The 17,750-nt window shown below is 43.4% G+C and overlaps 1 protein-coding gene and 2 long non-coding RNA genes across 8 annotated transcripts; 1 reads left to right on the top strand and 2 right to left on the bottom strand.

Moving 5' to 3' along the window:
- Positions 1–1,112: 1,112 nt before the first annotated feature.
- On the bottom strand, positions 1,113–8,232 carry CCDC51 (coiled-coil domain containing 51). 4 transcript variants are annotated; one of them, XM_049827192.1, is made up of 5 exons: positions 8,143–8,232; positions 5,855–6,114; positions 5,376–5,722; positions 4,908–5,072; positions 1,113–3,293 (listed from the first exon to the last, which is right to left on the bottom strand). In XM_049827192.1, the coding sequence occupies exons 3-5, from the start codon at positions 5,691–5,693 to the stop codon at positions 2,517–2,519; spliced, it is 1,260 nt and encodes a 419-aa protein (XP_049683149.1). In that variant the 5' UTR covers positions 5,694–5,722; positions 5,855–6,114; positions 8,143–8,232; the 3' UTR covers positions 1,113–2,516. The 4 variants fall into 4 exon arrangements, with proteins under 4 accessions (XP_049683149.1, XP_049683146.1, XP_049683147.1 ...); XM_049827189.1 differs by lacking the exon at positions 8,143–8,232 and adding an exon at positions 7,884–7,959; XM_049827190.1 differs by lacking the exon at positions 8,143–8,232 and adding an exon at positions 6,857–7,877.
- On the top strand, positions 7,950–13,130 carry LOC126049987 (uncharacterized). Its single transcript, XR_007509351.1, has 4 exons — positions 7,950–8,070; positions 8,163–8,218; positions 10,631–10,718; positions 12,957–13,130. It is a non-coding gene; the product is annotated as an uncharacterized LOC126049987 (long non-coding RNA).
- LOC126049988 (uncharacterized) lies at positions 10,714–14,281 on the bottom strand. Of its 3 annotated transcripts, XR_007509353.1 has the most exons (4): positions 14,058–14,281; positions 13,812–13,917; positions 13,568–13,647; positions 10,714–11,135 (listed from the first exon to the last, which is right to left on the bottom strand). It is a non-coding gene; the product is annotated as an uncharacterized LOC126049988 (long non-coding RNA). The 3 variants fall into 3 exon arrangements; XR_007509352.1 differs by lacking the exon at positions 13,568–13,647 and having other exon boundaries at positions 10,714–11,139; XR_007509354.1 differs by lacking the exon at positions 13,568–13,647 and having other exon boundaries at positions 10,714–11,139; positions 13,812–14,001; positions 14,089–14,281.
- Between the last annotated feature and the right edge of the window lie 3,469 nt (positions 14,282–17,750).

The following is a 17,750-nucleotide window of genomic DNA, read 5'->3' as shown; positions in this document are numbered from 1 at the left end:
TTTTTTCCTAATTGAAATTATTCTTCTGTCACTTCACATACGAGGATTTAGCAAGGAAGAGCAGAAATGAGAATCACTTGTAACAACGAGTTCTGCCAGCTGTACAACACTGCACACAGAACCTGTCCCTGAATCTTCTAAACTCCCTACAAAGAATGAGATCCAGTTATTTTCATCTTGATACATATCACACCTTCCAGCTCTTCTCAAAGTTTAGGCTGCCTATTTCAAACTCTTATTTATCACTGATTTATTTGCTACCATTCTCATTGACTGACTTTTTCTTCCCAAAACTCTAGGTAATGTTAAAGCTACCTACCACCTTTTTTAAATGGGTAGAAAGCAGATCTCTTTAGAACAATACACAACCCTTGTTTCTGTATTCTCTTATTTACTATACACAAGTTTAGCCTTGGACCCCTACTCATTGTACCAAGTACAATTCAGTGAGTGTTGCCTCAACTTTCAAGTTTAGCTGCCTAGCATGAAGCATTTTAAAACCATGCTTATGTATATATAATCTGTGTATATATAATAAAATTCAGCCACTTACATAATAAGGGGGGGATGACTACCTTTATGTAGTTAAACTGAAGGAAAAAAACCAAACCAGATCAAAATTCTCAGTGACTAGTGCCAGCAAACTACAAATAGAACCATTGTACTACTCATTTCCCTTTAATTACACACTTGCCTCTGATTTTCATCAAGCTCCTGCAAGAAGTATAACCTGTAAAAATATTTGTGAAATGAGAAAAAGAAGTAGTATAGGTTTGAAAAATTGGATTGATCTGTATGTATACTTCTTGATGCAGCTAAGTGTATGGGAATTTTCATCACAGTTCTCAAGCCATCAGATCAAACAGCTTCCCTAACAAATGGTTGTTATTTACTTTACACTCCAAACAATCAATATATAAATCAGCAGTGGTCCTTCCCCAAACCACTTTTTGCATACTTCATTACTCTTACAAGTAGTGAATCATCACGGATCTTTCCTAATATTGTTTGTTTATTCAGTCATGTTATAATAGCACCTAATGATACCAAATGGACCTGGTACTTCATAGAGCAAGTTGTCCCTGTCACAAAGATCTTAAACTCTTAGGAGCTTATAATCAAAACCTCAAACTCTTTTAATATGGTTACCGAGAAGAAACTAGAAAAAGCTCACAGAAGAAAAAAACCCCCCATAGCAGATTGTATACTAAACACAACTTAGTCATTCTGAAATGCCACCATGAAGCGAGCTTGTCGCTCCTGTGTCTGCAAAGATTCCACAGAAGTGCTCATCGAGCAGGAGTTCTACATCTGATTTGCTTATCTTCTGCCATCACAGGGAGAAAACTATTTATCACAGCGATACCAACAACTTTGTGTTAGGCCACACAGAGATCCTGATGTTTAGCTGTTTAGACAAGCATTCTTCCTCAATCAGCCATTCTTCATCCTTCCCGGAAAAAAAGGCAGCTGGACCTTTCAGTTTTTTCCAAATATTATTTTGGAGTAGTTTGCGTAACACTATTACCATTAACGTACCAGCTTACAAGCACCTGCCGTACAGTAGCATTGCCATTTCCGGACATAACAAAATTGAAAAAAGAATAAAAAATGGACAGTTCCAAAGAGGAACTAGGAAGAATAAGAAAGTGATTGCGCCATAGATGATTACTAAACCCACAAAATACATAGGGAATGATGGGTTAAGGAGTCTGTAAAGAAAGGTTAATTGGCTTGCATCTGCAGAATAAACATCATCACACTTACTTACATCTCTGTATCTGAACCCTTCTTCCCTGCCTGTAAGCCTTTAAGGACATAGAGCTATTAGTAACAAACAGCTAAAGCTCCAGAAATGCTAGGAAAAAGTTACCACATGTAACTTAAACGTATTTTAAATGAGTCATCTGGCTGAACAGCCACATTGTATCATAGTAATTTCAATCCTTATTTACATGGCCCCTGCTGTTTTTCACATTTCAAGTCGCTGCATCTAAAATTAAAAAACCAAACCAAATCAAAACAAAAACTTCAGGGCAAATATTTCTATCTGTTTGGTAAAATGACTCGTAATGTTTTGTGTATGGACAAATTGCAAAACCATGAAGAAATCAGGACAAAAATTATAAAGGATTACACATGAAGCACTTAGATCAATGATAGATTAAAAGAATCATTTGAACAGAAAATCACAAATACAGCTCCAGAGTGAAAGTCACTGACTGGCATGACATACAAGACTAGACAGTAAGAGTGAACCAGTGAATAAAATCAACAGATGAAACTGTGGAATTTCCTTTGCTCCAGGAGTTAAAAACCACAAGGCATGACTGGAAAAGACTGTAAACCTGGAGCCTGCAGCAGTAGATGGACTAAGCCTTTACAAGTTTTCCAAATATACAGGAGAAAGCATAACGAGAAATGCTAACACAACTTTATTTGGACTTGTACTCTTACGTACTTAGAGTGCAAGTTTACTTTTATTAATCTAGTAAATTGTGGCAATTAATTAGAGATCAGTTCCCTTTAAGTATAATATAGAGTACGGGCAGAGTAATAGCAAACACAGCGCATGTCACCGCAGTGCTGTAAATAGAATTTCTCTTGATTTGTGTTTCCAGTCTCCGCTCGGTATCACACAATTCCAAAATCACATCTCTCACGGCAGAAGCCTGGCCCTTACCCTCCACTGAAGACCTTGGCATCACTCTTTCTGTAGGTCTAGAATGAACCGCAAGTTTAACACTCTGCATTTCAGAAATCATTTGTGCTACACTTTCCTGCAAACTGTTAAACTGCTGTTGTAAACTCCCTAGACATGAACTGACTTGTTTAGTGTAGTTTAGCTGTTCATTTAAAGGAATTAAGAGAGAATCTATTTTTATGGAGTTATTCCTGTCTTCTCTAGTTAACAAAGTGCCTTCTTTTATTTCCTGTGATGTCCTTGTTTGCAGCACATTTTTCAGGTCGGCTATGACGTCACTGAGATCCTTCTGCTGTAAATAATGACTGGAGGCCTGTTCTTTGATGGCTTCTTGCAGATTTATTGGGCCCTTCTGTGCTTCAAGGACCAAGACTTTTAGTTCTTGCAGCCTTACTCGATTAACATAGGTAGAACCAAGAACACCTATAATGGCTCCTAGGACAGAACCAATAATAGACCAGTTCTTTGTTTTTTCAGCTCTTGTTCGCTCTTTCTCATGGCTTTCCCTTACAGCTGCAGAGAAGAGAGAGAATTTTTCTCTCTCAGATTCTTCTGCATTTAAATACGCAGCTCGGTACCTCTTCTCCTCCTGCAAGAAACACAGTGATTTGAGGGAGAAGGTATAATATGAAACTATAAAGTCAATATTAACTGCCCCCTCTCCCCCCCGCCCCAAAGCCCAGTGCAGATGAAGGAATGGAAATGAAAAACATACATTAATTGTGTTTCAGAAATTTTCCTTTTAATGTGGGATTTTCTTTATTAATCCTGCTTAAGACATAATTTTAAGTCAAAACTGAGAAATGGAAAAGGTCATCAAGAAATACAGCTGACGATCCTCTACACATGCTGATGAAGAAAAGGGGTACAAGTGGGGAAAGTCTTTCTCTCCCCATAATGTTAACTTTTTCAGCTCTCCTTACTTCTCCAAACACTACCTTTACCACACTTCTTCCTTTCAGTTCTAAACCCCTTAAATGGGAACTGAAAATAGGACTGGAAAGGATGTCTTAGATAGGTTCATCTCATGAATACACACACTTCTTATTTCCCTACCTTCTCTTTCTTACCCTGCTCACAGACAAAATGTCTTCCCTTTCTCCCTTCTTACTGGCTTCAGGATGGCATTTCCTTTTGTAAGCCATTTTATCTCAGCAAAATAGTGGAAGGTTTTCTGGTTATTTTCCTGCAGTAAAATCCCACTGTTTTAGCAAAGGAATTGCTGCTTTTGGTAGCGGTGAGCCTGATTGTCAGCTAACTTTATCTCCCAGAACTCTTTTCATTCTTCCAAGTGTCTATTCCTTTTTGTAAGATGGCACCCCTCCCTTACAGACAGCAGTGACTTGAGTTCTAACTTTTTTCATAGTCATGAAGCTCTGTTCTTCTTTAGGTCTCATCCACACAGGCCTGATCCCTTATTTAGGCAACTACAGATCTCTAGTTCTTTCCTGATGTTCTACCCACCAATCCAGGAGCTTAGTTTAAGCTCAGGCATTGGTACCCACTCCTTACCCGAGCTTTGCCATAGGTATACCTGCTTTTGGGCCTGTTCCCTGCTGTTCCTGCAGTTTCACCTGGATTTCCTGCATTGACTTTGGCTGCTACTTTGTTTATCTCTAATTGATGGACTGTTAATAAACATGTTTCTGTCACCAGCCCTGCTTGGCTCATCCAGCTGTGGTGGTGTAGGACTGCATCCTGTTGGTGAGGATACTGCCCAGCCTGCACTGCGGTCAACCTCATCTTCTTGCTCCCTTACAGAGCAGCCTCATTCTTGCTGCTCTCTGACAAAAGATTTAATGAATTGCCTGGGTGTCGTGGCCACATAGAAGGCAGCTGAGAGAGTTTTCATAGATTAACAACCAGAAAGGAGCTTCTCTCATCACATGGAAGGTTAATTCATTGAATCCCAGCTTTTTGTTGACTACTCATGTGCAGGTCACCACTACAACAACTAATTTTCTAGGCTCACTATCTTCAGCTGTCTTCTCCAAATTTACTGCCCTATTTTAGTATTAACATATACAATTTGCATAGCAGATCAATCTGTCAATAATAATTAACTAAAACAAGTATCATAAGAAATTAACTCAGATCACTGTACTTCAGAACTGAACTGCATCTCCAAGAACAGTTACTAGTGATGGAAGCAAAGCACAAACTTTTCATCATATTTGCCAGGGCTCAAGTACCAATAAATTACCTGCAGCAACCTGTGTTCCAGAGTAGCGAGTTCTAAATACTGGGTGTCATCCCGAGAGACCCTGTCTAAGCGGTCCCGAATTTCCTTCAGTTTAATCTGTTGGGCTTCCACATTTTCACGAGCCTCTCGTACTATCCCTCGAGCTATCATAAAGACACTTTCAGCCTGAGAAGAAAGTATTTTAGAGACTTATTACCAGACAGATCTAAATCACTAATTATAAGAATTTTATTTGGGGGGTGGAGGAGGGGACAACAAAACAAACCATGCTCCATTTCAATCTAAGGGATAAGCTGTGTTTACTAACATGCGTAGACTAGAACACATTCATAGTATCTGTACACACAGTCAAAGCAGCAAAAAAGACATGATTCTCCTTGGAGGATCTTTTTTGCCTCACAGCCAGTGTTTATACTTCATATATCTCAACTCATAATTTTTAAATTTCCACATTATCTCCATGTTTACCTCCGTCACTTTTCCCTGAGCCTCTCGAACTTCATTAATTCCAACAAACTCTTCATATCTGTCCCACCAACTCTTGCATGTTGCAGACATTTTTTGAAGGGAGTTTTTTCCCATAATGGTGCCAGCTTCTGTCAGCCGATTAAGAAGACCCATGGCCATTTCTATCGCAGACTTGGCTTCAGGCCTCTTAGGTGCTGATGAGCAGTAAGTCCGCACTATGTGTAAATTCATTTTTGGACTCCACTTTATCAACAAATGGTGATATTGCAGACCACAGGACACCGAGGACACACTTGACTTATATTTCATTGGCCCCATGTCTTGAATTTAATCACTGAATAAAAGTGCTACAAGGATGAAGAAGAAAAAGACAAGTTATTTAAGTATGGTCGATTAATACCTCTTAAAACTACACGTGTACCAAACCCAATAAAATTCAAGAATGGCTAAACCATCACTAGTTTTACACCATTACTTACCTAGAGAACTTTCCACAATTTTCAACAAAGGGCAGTTCTGCCACAGATTCCTGCTTTTCTGCTGTTAGTAAGTACTCCCACCATGCTTCTTGATTACTAATTCACTCACTGCATGAATAGTGATCATGTGCAGATCCAGTACCAGCAGGAGTAGCTTCAGAGTAGTTTAATGCTTCAGCATAGAAGTGATTGCCATATGAAATTTTGCCTTGTGCTTTCACACTTGAGTTTGGTGTACCACGTCACAGGTACTAACAATTCTGCAAAAGAACAGAATAGGAAAAAAGACAGAGAGGGAAAAAAAATCTTGGTAAGAAAAGAAGTGGGGATTGATCACTCCCTTTATCTCACACTCCACAGATACACGAAGTGTTGAAGAATGCAAAGACAAAAACATAAAGGACAGAGAGAAAACACAGAAGTGTTGAACTGAACACGAGTATTCTCATGAGACTGCTTACAAAAGCAAAACATAAGGAAGAGCCAAAAGCTCAGAAAAATATCAAGTAGTGAACACACAGCTAGGGCTGCATTTTAAAATGAGCTTAAAATTCTTGCTTACACTGCAAAAGCAGACTGCTAGTTATGGTTTATTGTCTATTGATTTGTAAATAAGATCTTAATTTTCTACTGAGTGCATTCCTCTAAAAACTGTAAACAGGAAAACTTTCAAATAAAGTTTTATATGAAGTTTGAGTATGACTACATTAGGTTTTGACTAATATAATATAAAAACATGGCTTATTGAGAAAGCTTGATAGCTGCTGCATAGTTTTTAAAAATTGTTTTAAAACAGTTTTCCATGTTAATTTTAGGTGGCTAATGACATCATGTGTGAGCAAATATAGGCATCTTCATGGGAAAGGATTCTTCCTACTGATAGACATTTTTTATTAGCTTTAGCTTTTAGCTGGCTACTGATTCTGAACACCACAGATTCATTCCCTGTTGAGTATTTCTAACAAACAGTAATAATACCTAGCAGCACAGTGAATATCTTACCAGTTGTTTTATATGCATAATATGGTAGATTGAAACCACGAGAACATGGAAATGAACTAAGTTCTCTCTTCTTCCAGCATCACTCATATATCTTACCATTACAACACCCACTACATTGCAGGCCATGCACTAAAACCAGCTCAACTTGGTCCGTTCTATACTACAAGAATTCCCTCTTTTAATTGCACTACTACATGAAGAGTTTTACCAAATATTCAGGCTATTGAGACAGTATAGCAAAAAGAGAGAGAAGATTGAGATTTTTAGAAAAATTTCTATGCAGACAGTTGCAAACAGACTGCAAAGAAAGTAATCGCAGTCTAAGCTAATAGCACCTAAGGCAGTTACGAAAGCTTCATCTGCGATAACAAGCCTTGTCCTTCTCTTGCTTCCCCTTGTAAGAAAATGAGTTTCCCCTGCCTACAGTCATTGACACAAACATTCTTTCAAAAGGTTTACACCCCAGTTGCTACACACACTGGACAGTGGTGGCGAGTAAGACTAGCTTTTATGGGTCCTATCTTATTTTGCAGCCGTCTGTTTTGCCACGGCCGAAATGTAAAAACCGAATTTCCGACACGCCGCCACACATTCACAGCTCTACTTCTCACGCCTGAGGCGGGGGAAAAGCTCTGTTTTTTCCACATGACCGGCCCCTTCCTTGCCGGAGGGGACCCTTTCACCACAGGCAGAGCCAGGACCTTAGCTCCCGGAACCGTACAGCCAACACGGCGAGACCGCGATCGCCTCTAGCAGCCACGCACAGGCCCGGGCAGCAGCACCGGTCTCACCTCAGCTACAGAAGCCGACCCGCGGGAGGGAGCGGCCCGCCGCGAGGGGGGGGAGGGGGGTCCCACCGCCAGCCCTCGCCTAGGCCGCGCCCGCCAACACCAGAGGCGGCCCGGAGCTCCGTGCGCGGCGGAGACTGAGCCGAGCCGCTCCTTCCCCACCGTACAGCCCTCCCCGAGGAGCCGGCCGGGGCAACCAGCCCCCCGCCGCAGCACCCAGCCCGGGCAGCACCTCCTACCTCCCCGCGGCCCGGCCCGGCCCGGCCCGGCCCGGCGCCTGAGGCGGAAGCGCTACGGCGGCCGCGCGGGGCCAGGCGGAAGCGACCGCCCAGGCGGCGCGAGCCCGCGTGCGCGCGCCGCTCGGGCGAGGAGCGGGCGAGGCGGAGCGCGAGCGGAGCGGAACGGGCACCATGTCGGGCCGAGAGGGTAAGGCCGGGCCCGGGGCACCCGGCGGCCCCCCGCGACCCGCCTCTCCCTCCCTCCCTCGCCGGGGCTCACTGTCTCCTCTGTCTTTGCAGGCGGCAAGAAGAAGCCGCTGAAGCAGCCGAAGAAGCAGTCGAAGGACCTGGACGAGGTAGGGCGGCGGGCGAGCCCCGGGGGCGGGGGGGGGCGGCTGCGGCACCGGGCCTGCCGCGCCGGGCCTGCCCCGCTCGGCTCTGGCCTGGGCCTCGGCCCCTGCTTGCGGCGGGGCTGCTTTCCTCGTGCGTGTCACCCCTCAGCTCAGCTTTCCGTAGCCATACGCATTTTATGAAACGTCACGTTTTACGAAGAATCGTTCTGACGGTAAAACTCGCGGCCGTAAGGGACCAAGACGTGATGCGCTGCCTTCCGCGGCCGCAGTTTTCCGTGTTTTTTGTTGTTGTTATTTTTCTTTGCTGACATCCCGCCTGCCTTCACGGTAAACGCAGCAGTGGAGGCTGATGGAGGAGTCTGGAACGGCCTCGCCAAAGCAGCAGGCGGTGATGGGAAGTCTCACAAATCAACGCGGTCACAAGAGCCTAGGACAGGATACAAAAAAACCGGGGATTATCAAGTAGTTCAAATAAATTAGGTACTAGCGAATCTCACGTTAGAGACACTTAAATGTAAGGGCTCAGAGTGTGGGCATAAGCTGTCATTTCTGAGGATCGTGGAGGATGGATGAGGCAACGGTGGTTGGAAAAAGGCAAATATGATGTCTCTTTGAAAAAGGAAAAAAAAAATCACAGCTTTCTAAATAAGATGTATTGTTAGAGAAATGGTAGAACCAATTAAGTGTTTGCAAGGATTCAAGTTATCATAATGTAAAAATTAATAGCCAGTATGGATTTTAGTATAAACACGGCAAACAAAGGAAATTCTGTTCTGTAGCAGGGCAGTGCTCTGTGTATGAGGAGAAAACCGGTAGATAGGAGGTTCTTGATGCTAGTGCATGTAACATTCTCAAATGCAAGGCAGGAACGGGACCTCTAAATGTGACGGAAGGTGAGCATGCAGCTTGCTGGAATGCCACACTCTAAAAGCAATTACTAACGATTCAGTGTCTGACTGCAAGGACATATTGAGTGGGGTTTTGCAAGATTTTGTATTCGGTTGGAGTCTAAGTAATGTTTTGATTAGTGCCTTGGTTGGCTGGTTGACTAACTTACTGACAATACAGCTTATTCTCTTTGTAGAAAACATAAAATCTGGGGGGGCCACAGATTGTCAGAGGACAAGATTAGTGGTCAAAAGTAACCTTAACAAATTGGAGAAAGTTTGAAAAAATAGAGTAATTTAATTAGGCATGTATGCTAAGTCCCTTTCTTTGGTAAGACTAATCAACTTATAAAATACAAGGAGAATGACTGGCTAAACTCCAGGTCCACCTGAAAGGATTTGAGACTTAGATCATACACTGAACATGAACCTGCAAAATCAGGTGTTGTAAAAGAAAAAAATCATACAAGATGTATAAGCAAAATCTTGTGTGTCAAACATGATGTAATAATATTTCTTTTCCTCTCAGCACCGCAATACTGCAAGCACAGGGGGGCAACACGTTGCAAGAAAAAAACCTACAAAAGTGGATAAATGGGAGCGATTGATTTACTAAGAAAGACACGTTAGTCTACAGGAAAAAAAAACCCAAAACCAAACAGTGGAAAACCTGGTGAGAGAAACAGAATATTCTGTTCTGTGTGGGGTAGGCAGGGGAAGTAATAGGCTTACATTGCAGCTAGGGAAGCTTTAACATAAGAAGAGGAAAACCTTCTGGTTATAAAGATAGTTGAGCCATGGATTGGATTGGTGAAGAGTCTATAGAATCTCAGTTGTCAAGGTCCTCAGTTTAGTTACCCCAAAATCCTGAGTGCCAAGGAAAAACACTACGGTCCCTTTCAGCCCTGATGTCTATGAAGAATGTGTATCTCAGGGATAGAGTATGTCTGAGCTCTCTTGAATTCTGGAGGCTTTTCTAGCAGGGATGCTCAACAGCTGGCTTGCCTGTACAATTTGCCAGCAGTCTCAACTAGATTTCTTGGAACCAATACAAACATATTAAACCTGGGAAAATAGTGACAAATGCGTGGAAGGATTTTTTTGAAATTAATGCGTTTTTTTGGTAAAAGCAAACTTTTCTCTTTTTTTTACATCTTATATAATCCAAGTTTTATTGTTAGACAGTGCTTGTGCACTAGGCTCCCAGTATCACTGGTTGCATATTAATGAATGGTTTTAGTGCAAACATCTAATATCAGAGGGCAGAATTAGATTATGCCATAGGAAACGATACTTGTTTAATTTCAGAAAGATAAAACAAACAAAGTTTAGTCATTGCATTCTGGTACAGCAAAAAAACTTTGTCACGGTTCTGCAAGGTTTTGCATATTCAGTAGTATTCAGCTGTCTTGCATCAGTCAGGTTTTTATTGCTATTAGAACATTACATTTGTTTCTCATTGCTTGTCAGTTGTTTTTGAATTTTTTTGGGAGGAGATGTTAACAAACACTGTTGTTCTTTTCTTTAGACAGATCTGGCATTTAAACAAAAGCAGAAGGAGGAGCAAAAGAAACTTGAGGAGATGAAAGCAAAGGCTGCTGGAAAAGGGCCCCTCAGTAAGTGAGGTGCCATACTGATAGGAAAAATGGAGGGCTTGCTGGCTTCAAAAATTTAATGTTTTTGCTTGAAAAACATAAAAAGGCATGTACCTCTAGGTTATTTAACATACACCAGTAAGTTGATGCGAGGTGTAGATGATAAGTAACAAATAGAGGCTAATTTTTTTTTTCTCCTTCACTATGCAATTTTGTGCCCAAATTACTGATGCAGGTTGTGGTTTAGCAGGTGCAACAGTGTATCTGCATGCTAACCTATTCTGGTGGGATGGTGCAGAGACATTTCTACTCTTATTTTAGCATACCATCCTTTTCTTTCGAGATATATTACTTGTAGGCTTTGCCACAGTCCTGGAAGTTTAACAAATCCAGTACTTCTTCTCTTAGAGGATGAATTTCTTCAAAAGCAGTAGATTCCTGGCTGGAAAAAAAAAAACATGACGGGAAATTAGTCTGTCTTCAACCCTTTTGCCTAAGTGACTGTAAAGTACGCTGTGTCACAGAAGAAAGTTTGCAGCCTGCATCTGGATGGTGCATTGAGCCTAGTCTTTGTCTCAGATAGTGATAGAAGCAGATAGTGTTAATGTGAGTCTGTGCACTCGCCTTGTACTCCTTCAGTGTTTGCAGTGATTGGGTTAGAGATGTTAAAGGGTGCACCCTGCCTATTAATTCCCTCTAGGTGTTTTTGACCTGTGGTCCATTAATGTGACTAATCACTTTTCCATTCTGTGAAGAATGTTAAACTTTGCACTTTGCTTCCTATTCTTTAACAAGCTTTCAGTCTTGAAAGGTCCCAGAAAGAGCCTTTTGGCAATCCCATAGCAACTTAGTTTCACTAATAACCTTTGCTATGGAGTCTTGTCAGATACCGTTTGAAAATATGAAAACCCCTGGATTCACTTAGCCATACACTTAACGATAACCTCAGAGTTCCAGCAGGTCAGTGAGGAAGGATTTACAATTTACAGAAGTCTGTTAACTTTCACAAGACTGTGTTTATTAATTTGCTTTATTACAGACTCTGTTACAGAGGTCAAGGTCAGACTCACTGGTCTATAGTTGCCCAGTTCTTTACAGAACCTTTTTTTTATCTGGGAGCTATGCTGGCAGTCTATGAGTCCTCTGACAGAGTGGCTGTAATGGTAAGTTTCAAATCTTAGCCAGCAGTTCTGCATTTTCACATTAGAGCTTGTCATAGCTCTTGGAGGGAGTGCCATCCAGTCCCACTGACTTGGGATATTGTTTATTTATCGCAAATTGATCTAGCTCCTCTGATTCTTTGACGTACAAAAAATGTGCCAGGTGTGGGACTCAGAATGTTTTTGGTATTACAGACAGATGCAAAACAATTCGCTGAGCTTCTCTTCTGTGTCCTTACTATCCTAAACTTGTTCTGGGTCGGGCACTTCAGCTTACAGATTTTTCCATAGTTCTTTCCTGCCATTATTACTCTCCCTTTTTCTAGACTGGATTTCAGTCATCTGGTCCTTGTTCAATGCTTGCCAAAGCAGATAGTGATTATTATGTTATTCTGGGAGGGCTAGACTACTCCCAAGAGCCTCAGCAAGGCAATGGTGTTAGAATCAATCATATTGGAGTGTGAAGTCTGTTATTGACCATCAGCCCTTGCAGCCTATCTTGCTGTAGCCTTGCTATTCTTTTTTTCCTTTCCCCTGGTTATACATGACACAAGCTGTAAAAAACAGCATTTACAAAAAATGCCACACTTGTTGCTGTGTTAATATGCTGTGTTCTTTCACCCTGCTTTAGTGTCTTCAATAATAGGGACTGCAGAGAACAGATAATTCCAGAGAACTGGAACTCTCATAATTCCAGTACCTGGTTCTGTAGGGCTTTGATTCCAGCTGGGGGCTCTGGTTGCTGTAGAGATATCAATGTTTTTATTCCCTTAGCCTTCAATTTGACCAAACTATACTCCTGCTGTATAAGAAATAAAAAAATGGAGGGTGTCCATGAAGGAACAAAGGAATTGTTGAAATATTTAGTTCTTTCATAGATTTATGGGGCATATTTGGTTCCAGGAGAAACTTGGTTTCTAACATTATTCATTCAGAGATGTGATCACAAACACAGAAGAGTAACATGTGCAACAACAATTCACCAGTGGGGATCTGAGTTGTACAGGTAGTTTAGTGGGGATTGGATTTTATGAGGAACTAAATTTGTAGCTAAACTCTTTAACAGTTGTCTAACCAGTTGTTTTGTTTCTTTTGGCAGCCAGTGGTGGAATAAAGAAGTCTGGCAAAAAATAGTTTCATCAGACTGCAGGGTAAGAAGTGATCGAGTTACTCAATGGACCTGCAGACTTCAGAGAGTCACAAGAACTATCGTTTGGGAAACAGTGTACATTTTGTTTAGTCAGAATAAATTTTTTTTTTTGTTAAGATGTGATATTTTGTCTTTACCTGTAGGCTTTGTTGTAAAAATGGCATTACTGTTTTGTACTGGAAATGAAACTTTTACTGAAGACTACTTGTGACCTTATGCAGCCTGAGTGCATCTGCTAGTTTGGTAGTCATTTGTGAGAATAAATTTCAACTTCTGCTCTGTTTTGGCAATGGGAGTCAGGGCCTGAGTGTTAAAATCTGCAGAGTTTTAGTCTGGAGACTTAACTTTAGCTGCAGTTGTCCAAGATGTGGCTATCTCAGCGAACGCTCTTGTAAGAGCTGGAATTTTTCTCTAAACAAAACATTGGGCTATACTACCATTGCCAGTAAAGTGGTTACCTTAGGGTGAACCACTATCCAAAACAATACTCCTTTCCATATCATTACTTAAGAACACTGTGGTGCTATGCCCTATAGCCCCAGTGGTCGCTGAACATACACTTGCCTTTGTCCTACGCCTTCTTTTCCTTGAACTTCTGTGTACTGACAACATCACAGCTCCTTTACAGTCACAGCAATGCCTTTGTGGGGGAGAGGAGAGGGGAACAGTGCTTATGGGACTGTAACTTAATTTTTGAAATGAATAGCAGTGACAGTACGTGGGGTATGGAAACTTCAAGGAAGGAGTATGATGTTCCCAAGGTAGGAGTTAAGGGGGAAAGAATTAAGGTAGAGCACTTCTTACCCAAGTGAATGGTAACGGTGGGACAGCCTGCTCCCTCTGTCAGGAAAGGCAGCCGTTTGCCGCAAGCGGGGGATCGCTTCTGTGAACAAGGGGGCACCGACTGCGTCTGTGGGGAGTGATGTGGTAAATCTGAAGACATATTCTGGGCTCAAGAAGAGACTGCAGATGTTGGCTGTCAGCGCGCAAGGTGCTGTGGAGAGGGTTTCCTTGTTAAAAAGGGTTATTTCTAGAGGGCTGGGGCGTTACCTTCTGAGGGTGACTTAATCGGGGGACACACCATTCTTCCTCTTGAAACGCAAGGCTCCGTTTCAGCAGGGCAGGAAAGGCAGGTGCCCTCGACGCCTGGAAGCGGCCGCGGCAGGCCTTCCCCTGCCGTCAGGCCTTTCACCCCCCCCCACCACCCCCGGGGGCTGCGGCGGGCGGTGCTCGGGGCCGAGCTGCCCAAGGGCCCCTCAGCGGCCCGGGGCGCGCCCGGGCTCTGCCGCCCCGCAGCGGTCACGCCGCGGCCCTGCAGGCGGCGGGGCAGCGCATGCGCACTGCAGCGGCGGGCATCCCCACGCCTCGCTCTCCCAATACTGCGGACGGAGGACGCGCGCATGCGCCACCGCGCCGACTGACGCATGCGCACTGACAACGGCCGCGCACACTGCGCTCTCCGCTAGCTCACAGGCTTTTCGCGCAGGCGTGCGGCTTGCGCATGCGCAAAGCTTCCCGCCGGTCGTCCCCCGCTTCGGGAACGGGTCGTCCCTCCGGAGCAACCAGCGGGACAGCGCAGCCCGTCTTCTTTGCGGTCTGCTGCTCGGTAGTGCCTCCGCAGTACGGCTCCGCGGAGCTCTCACAGGCCTGCGGCCGCTCAGGGGAAAGCTTCCCGAGTCCACGACCGCACTGCGCATGCGCTCTCGTGAGGGGGCAGGCGGGCGGTGTGCCTGCGCTGCTGGCGCATGCGCAGTGCGCCGAGACGCTCCCGCCTCACGCCGAGGTGCCGGGGCGGGCGGTTTCCCCTCGACCCCCGGCCGCGGGGCGCCGGTCAGCCCTCAGACCCGCGACCGGGAGCTTTCTCCCCAGCAGTCAGAACGTGTCTAGCGTGGTAAGAGAGGTGGTTGTCTGTAGGGCCGCAGTTTGTAATCCCGAGCTGCCTGTTCCTTAACGCTGAGGAGCCAGGCGTCCCCAAAGAGAAAAACTTCCCAGACCCTTCCCTGCTGCGGGCTGCGTTTGCTACTGGCACTGTGCGAGAGGCGTTCTCCAGCATCTGTGGACGAGGGCTTGGAGATTAGACTACAGCAGAAGTTAGACTTGTTTGTCACATAGTTTGTCGTGGAATTCTGTAAGTCAGTCAGTCCTCTATTTTTGTGGCACAGCATCCCACCAGCTCTGATGGTGCGAGGGTTTATGTTAATAGTTTTCTGAATGTCCTTTATGCAGGAGTTAGGTATCCATTTTGGCGGGGAGCTGGGTCTTCTAGAAGACAGAACAGTGTGATGACCTCTTTCTGGTCTAAAAACACGCCCGTCTTTTCAAGCTTTCAGTGAATCAGCTTTGGTGTTAGTTTGGTGGTTTTGGATAAAGGGGGTAGCCTTGGATGCTATCGGGGAGAGGATCTCTGGTGTTCCTGTATGCTACAGTCTTAGGGGTGCAGCCACCATAGTGGTGCAGCTCAGGGAAAGTAAGAGAAAATGTCCTTGTAAACATCAAGGGAGGTCTGAGGGTAAACAAAATGAGAGAGAGATTGTTACAACAAAAGATTAAACTGTTAGTTGTCATACACCTATGGTAGATTGGCTCCTTAGTGTCTCTGATGAAGCTACTCTGGCTTTCTTACCCAAGCACTAAGATATTTCACAACCAGTATGAATAAATTTAGATGATCTACACTGATCCAAGTGAAAAGAGCACCGAGAGCAATACAGGATAAGCACTGAATGGTTTTGGCAGCTCTGGATAAAGGCTAGAAGCCTCTCTGAAGGATATAGGCAGAAGGATAATTCTCTGAATTCTGGTCACAGCTGCAATCTGAGCTGGAAGGCTGGGTAACTGCAGCAGTTATAGTCACACAACACTTCTGTCAGCAAAAGCCCACGTTACCGTAAATATATACAAGGTTTCAGTCATTTTGCACTTAAAAGGTCAAAGCACGTTAATAATTGAGTGTGGTGGTGGCTGAACATGATCAGGCACCTCTGTGTCTCAAATCATGACATGAGTTAGTGGCTGGGCTGGCAGCACAACACCAGAGCAACATCTTGCATTGCCTCTGGATCCCTGTCTTTAAATGAGGCTGAACTAATTTTAAACTTTCCAGAAGACCTATAGGGGTTATTTTTCTTCTTAAGAAGCTTCTTAAGGATAGTATTTACTTCTCTGACTGTGAAAATGGAATTTTATTTGGTTTAATTAGAGAAAGAAAGCAAAGCACTTTCTTAATTACAAAGTAAACTTCCAGCTAGAACTGTTAAATTTCAATTGAATTTTTATGAAAGTTCAAGTTTCTATGCCTGCTTGAGGCCGTATCTTTGACAGAGGGGTAAATTAATCCAATCATCTGTATGCTAACCAACTCCAGGTACGTTTTTACATTTGCTCTTGCCTCTGTTTAACCTCTTTAACTACTTTAAGATGCAAAGTCAGTACCTTAGGTCTTATGGGTCAAAGTTGGACATAAATTTTAAGCAAAATTTCAACAGACCAAAAAAAGGGAGAGGAGGGAAGATCTTGGTCCAAGTTTACTACAAGATGGGAGACATTAGTGTCTAGCAGGACTAGATTTTAACAGCTCTAGCGCTACTGATAGAACTGGTATCAGTACCAGGTCTCCTGGACACTGAAAGACTTGGAGAGCTATTCGTATTAAAAACGGTTAAGGAGGACAATGTGATTGATACAGTATCTGCCTCTATGTTACAGAACTGCAGCCAGAAGGCAGTCTTAGCTGACATGCTAATAGTTCATAGTCAGATCCAGATTCCTGCTGCCTTCTAAGGGGGGTGAAAATCAGCCTTTGGTGACACAGAGAAAATTGTCTTCTCTAATGGTGCTTCTCTGGAGATCAGATTGAGTCGTGCCAGCCAGATTCAAGCATGCTTGAATGCTTTTTGCATTTTCGACAAAGTTAACTTGTGTATCAGAAAACTATTCACACAAAGATGCAGGACAAAGCTGCCTTAGATATGTTGCCAAGGAGCTAGGGACTGCCCCTGGCTTTGTGCAGAACACTGAAGGCAACACAAGCCACCACTGGTACCTCTTAGCGAAGAGCTCGGTTCCAACACATGAAATGCAACCATAGATACAGTGTGCTCACAATTTTGCATGCTCAGAGAAGAGTGAATACACAAGCTTGCTTTACTTTACTTACACTAGTCATATACTGACAGTGGCAGATCCTTACCAACATAGCCCAAGTGCACACCCTCCTTCTGCTGGTGTCAAAGTAGGCAACTTGGGGGTGGTCGTTTAAAATGAGGAAGAGGGAACGGGAGACAATGTCCTCTAGCTCTGGCCAGAATATGAGACAAATGTATAACCTTGGCAGTGTATCAATAAGCAATTGTTTGCCCCAGGAGTTACTAAATGAAATGAATGAGGTTGCCAATCACAGTGAAGCTAACTTGAGGTGGTCTGAGTGAAATAAGAATGAAGCAGATTGAATAGAAATGTGTGCTCCACAGCATGAGAGAATATGCAAAAGTGTTTCAGCCAAAAATCAAGACAAGAGGGAAAGAGACCAAATGGCAAAGTGACAGATCACTGCTGTGGGAGAGCTGTTCTCAATAGGCTTTAGTTTAATGTAGACATTGAACTGCCTTCCTGGCCAAGAATCCTCCTGTGTTTAGTATTAGGCTATGGAAATGAAGCTGAACAAAGGAACACTTTGATCGTATCTTTTTACATAATGCTATGTAATAAATGACATTTCATTCCTCAGTGCAGCTCCAGCTCAGT

This window comes from Accipiter gentilis, chromosome 23, assembly GCF_929443795.1.
Source record: "Accipiter gentilis chromosome 23, bAccGen1.1, whole genome shotgun sequence".
NCBI classification, from domain to species: Eukaryota; Metazoa; Chordata; class Aves; order Accipitriformes; family Accipitridae; genus Astur; species Astur gentilis.
Note: the sequence above shows the minus strand (reverse complement) of the source record. Positions and strands in the feature narration are given on the sequence as shown.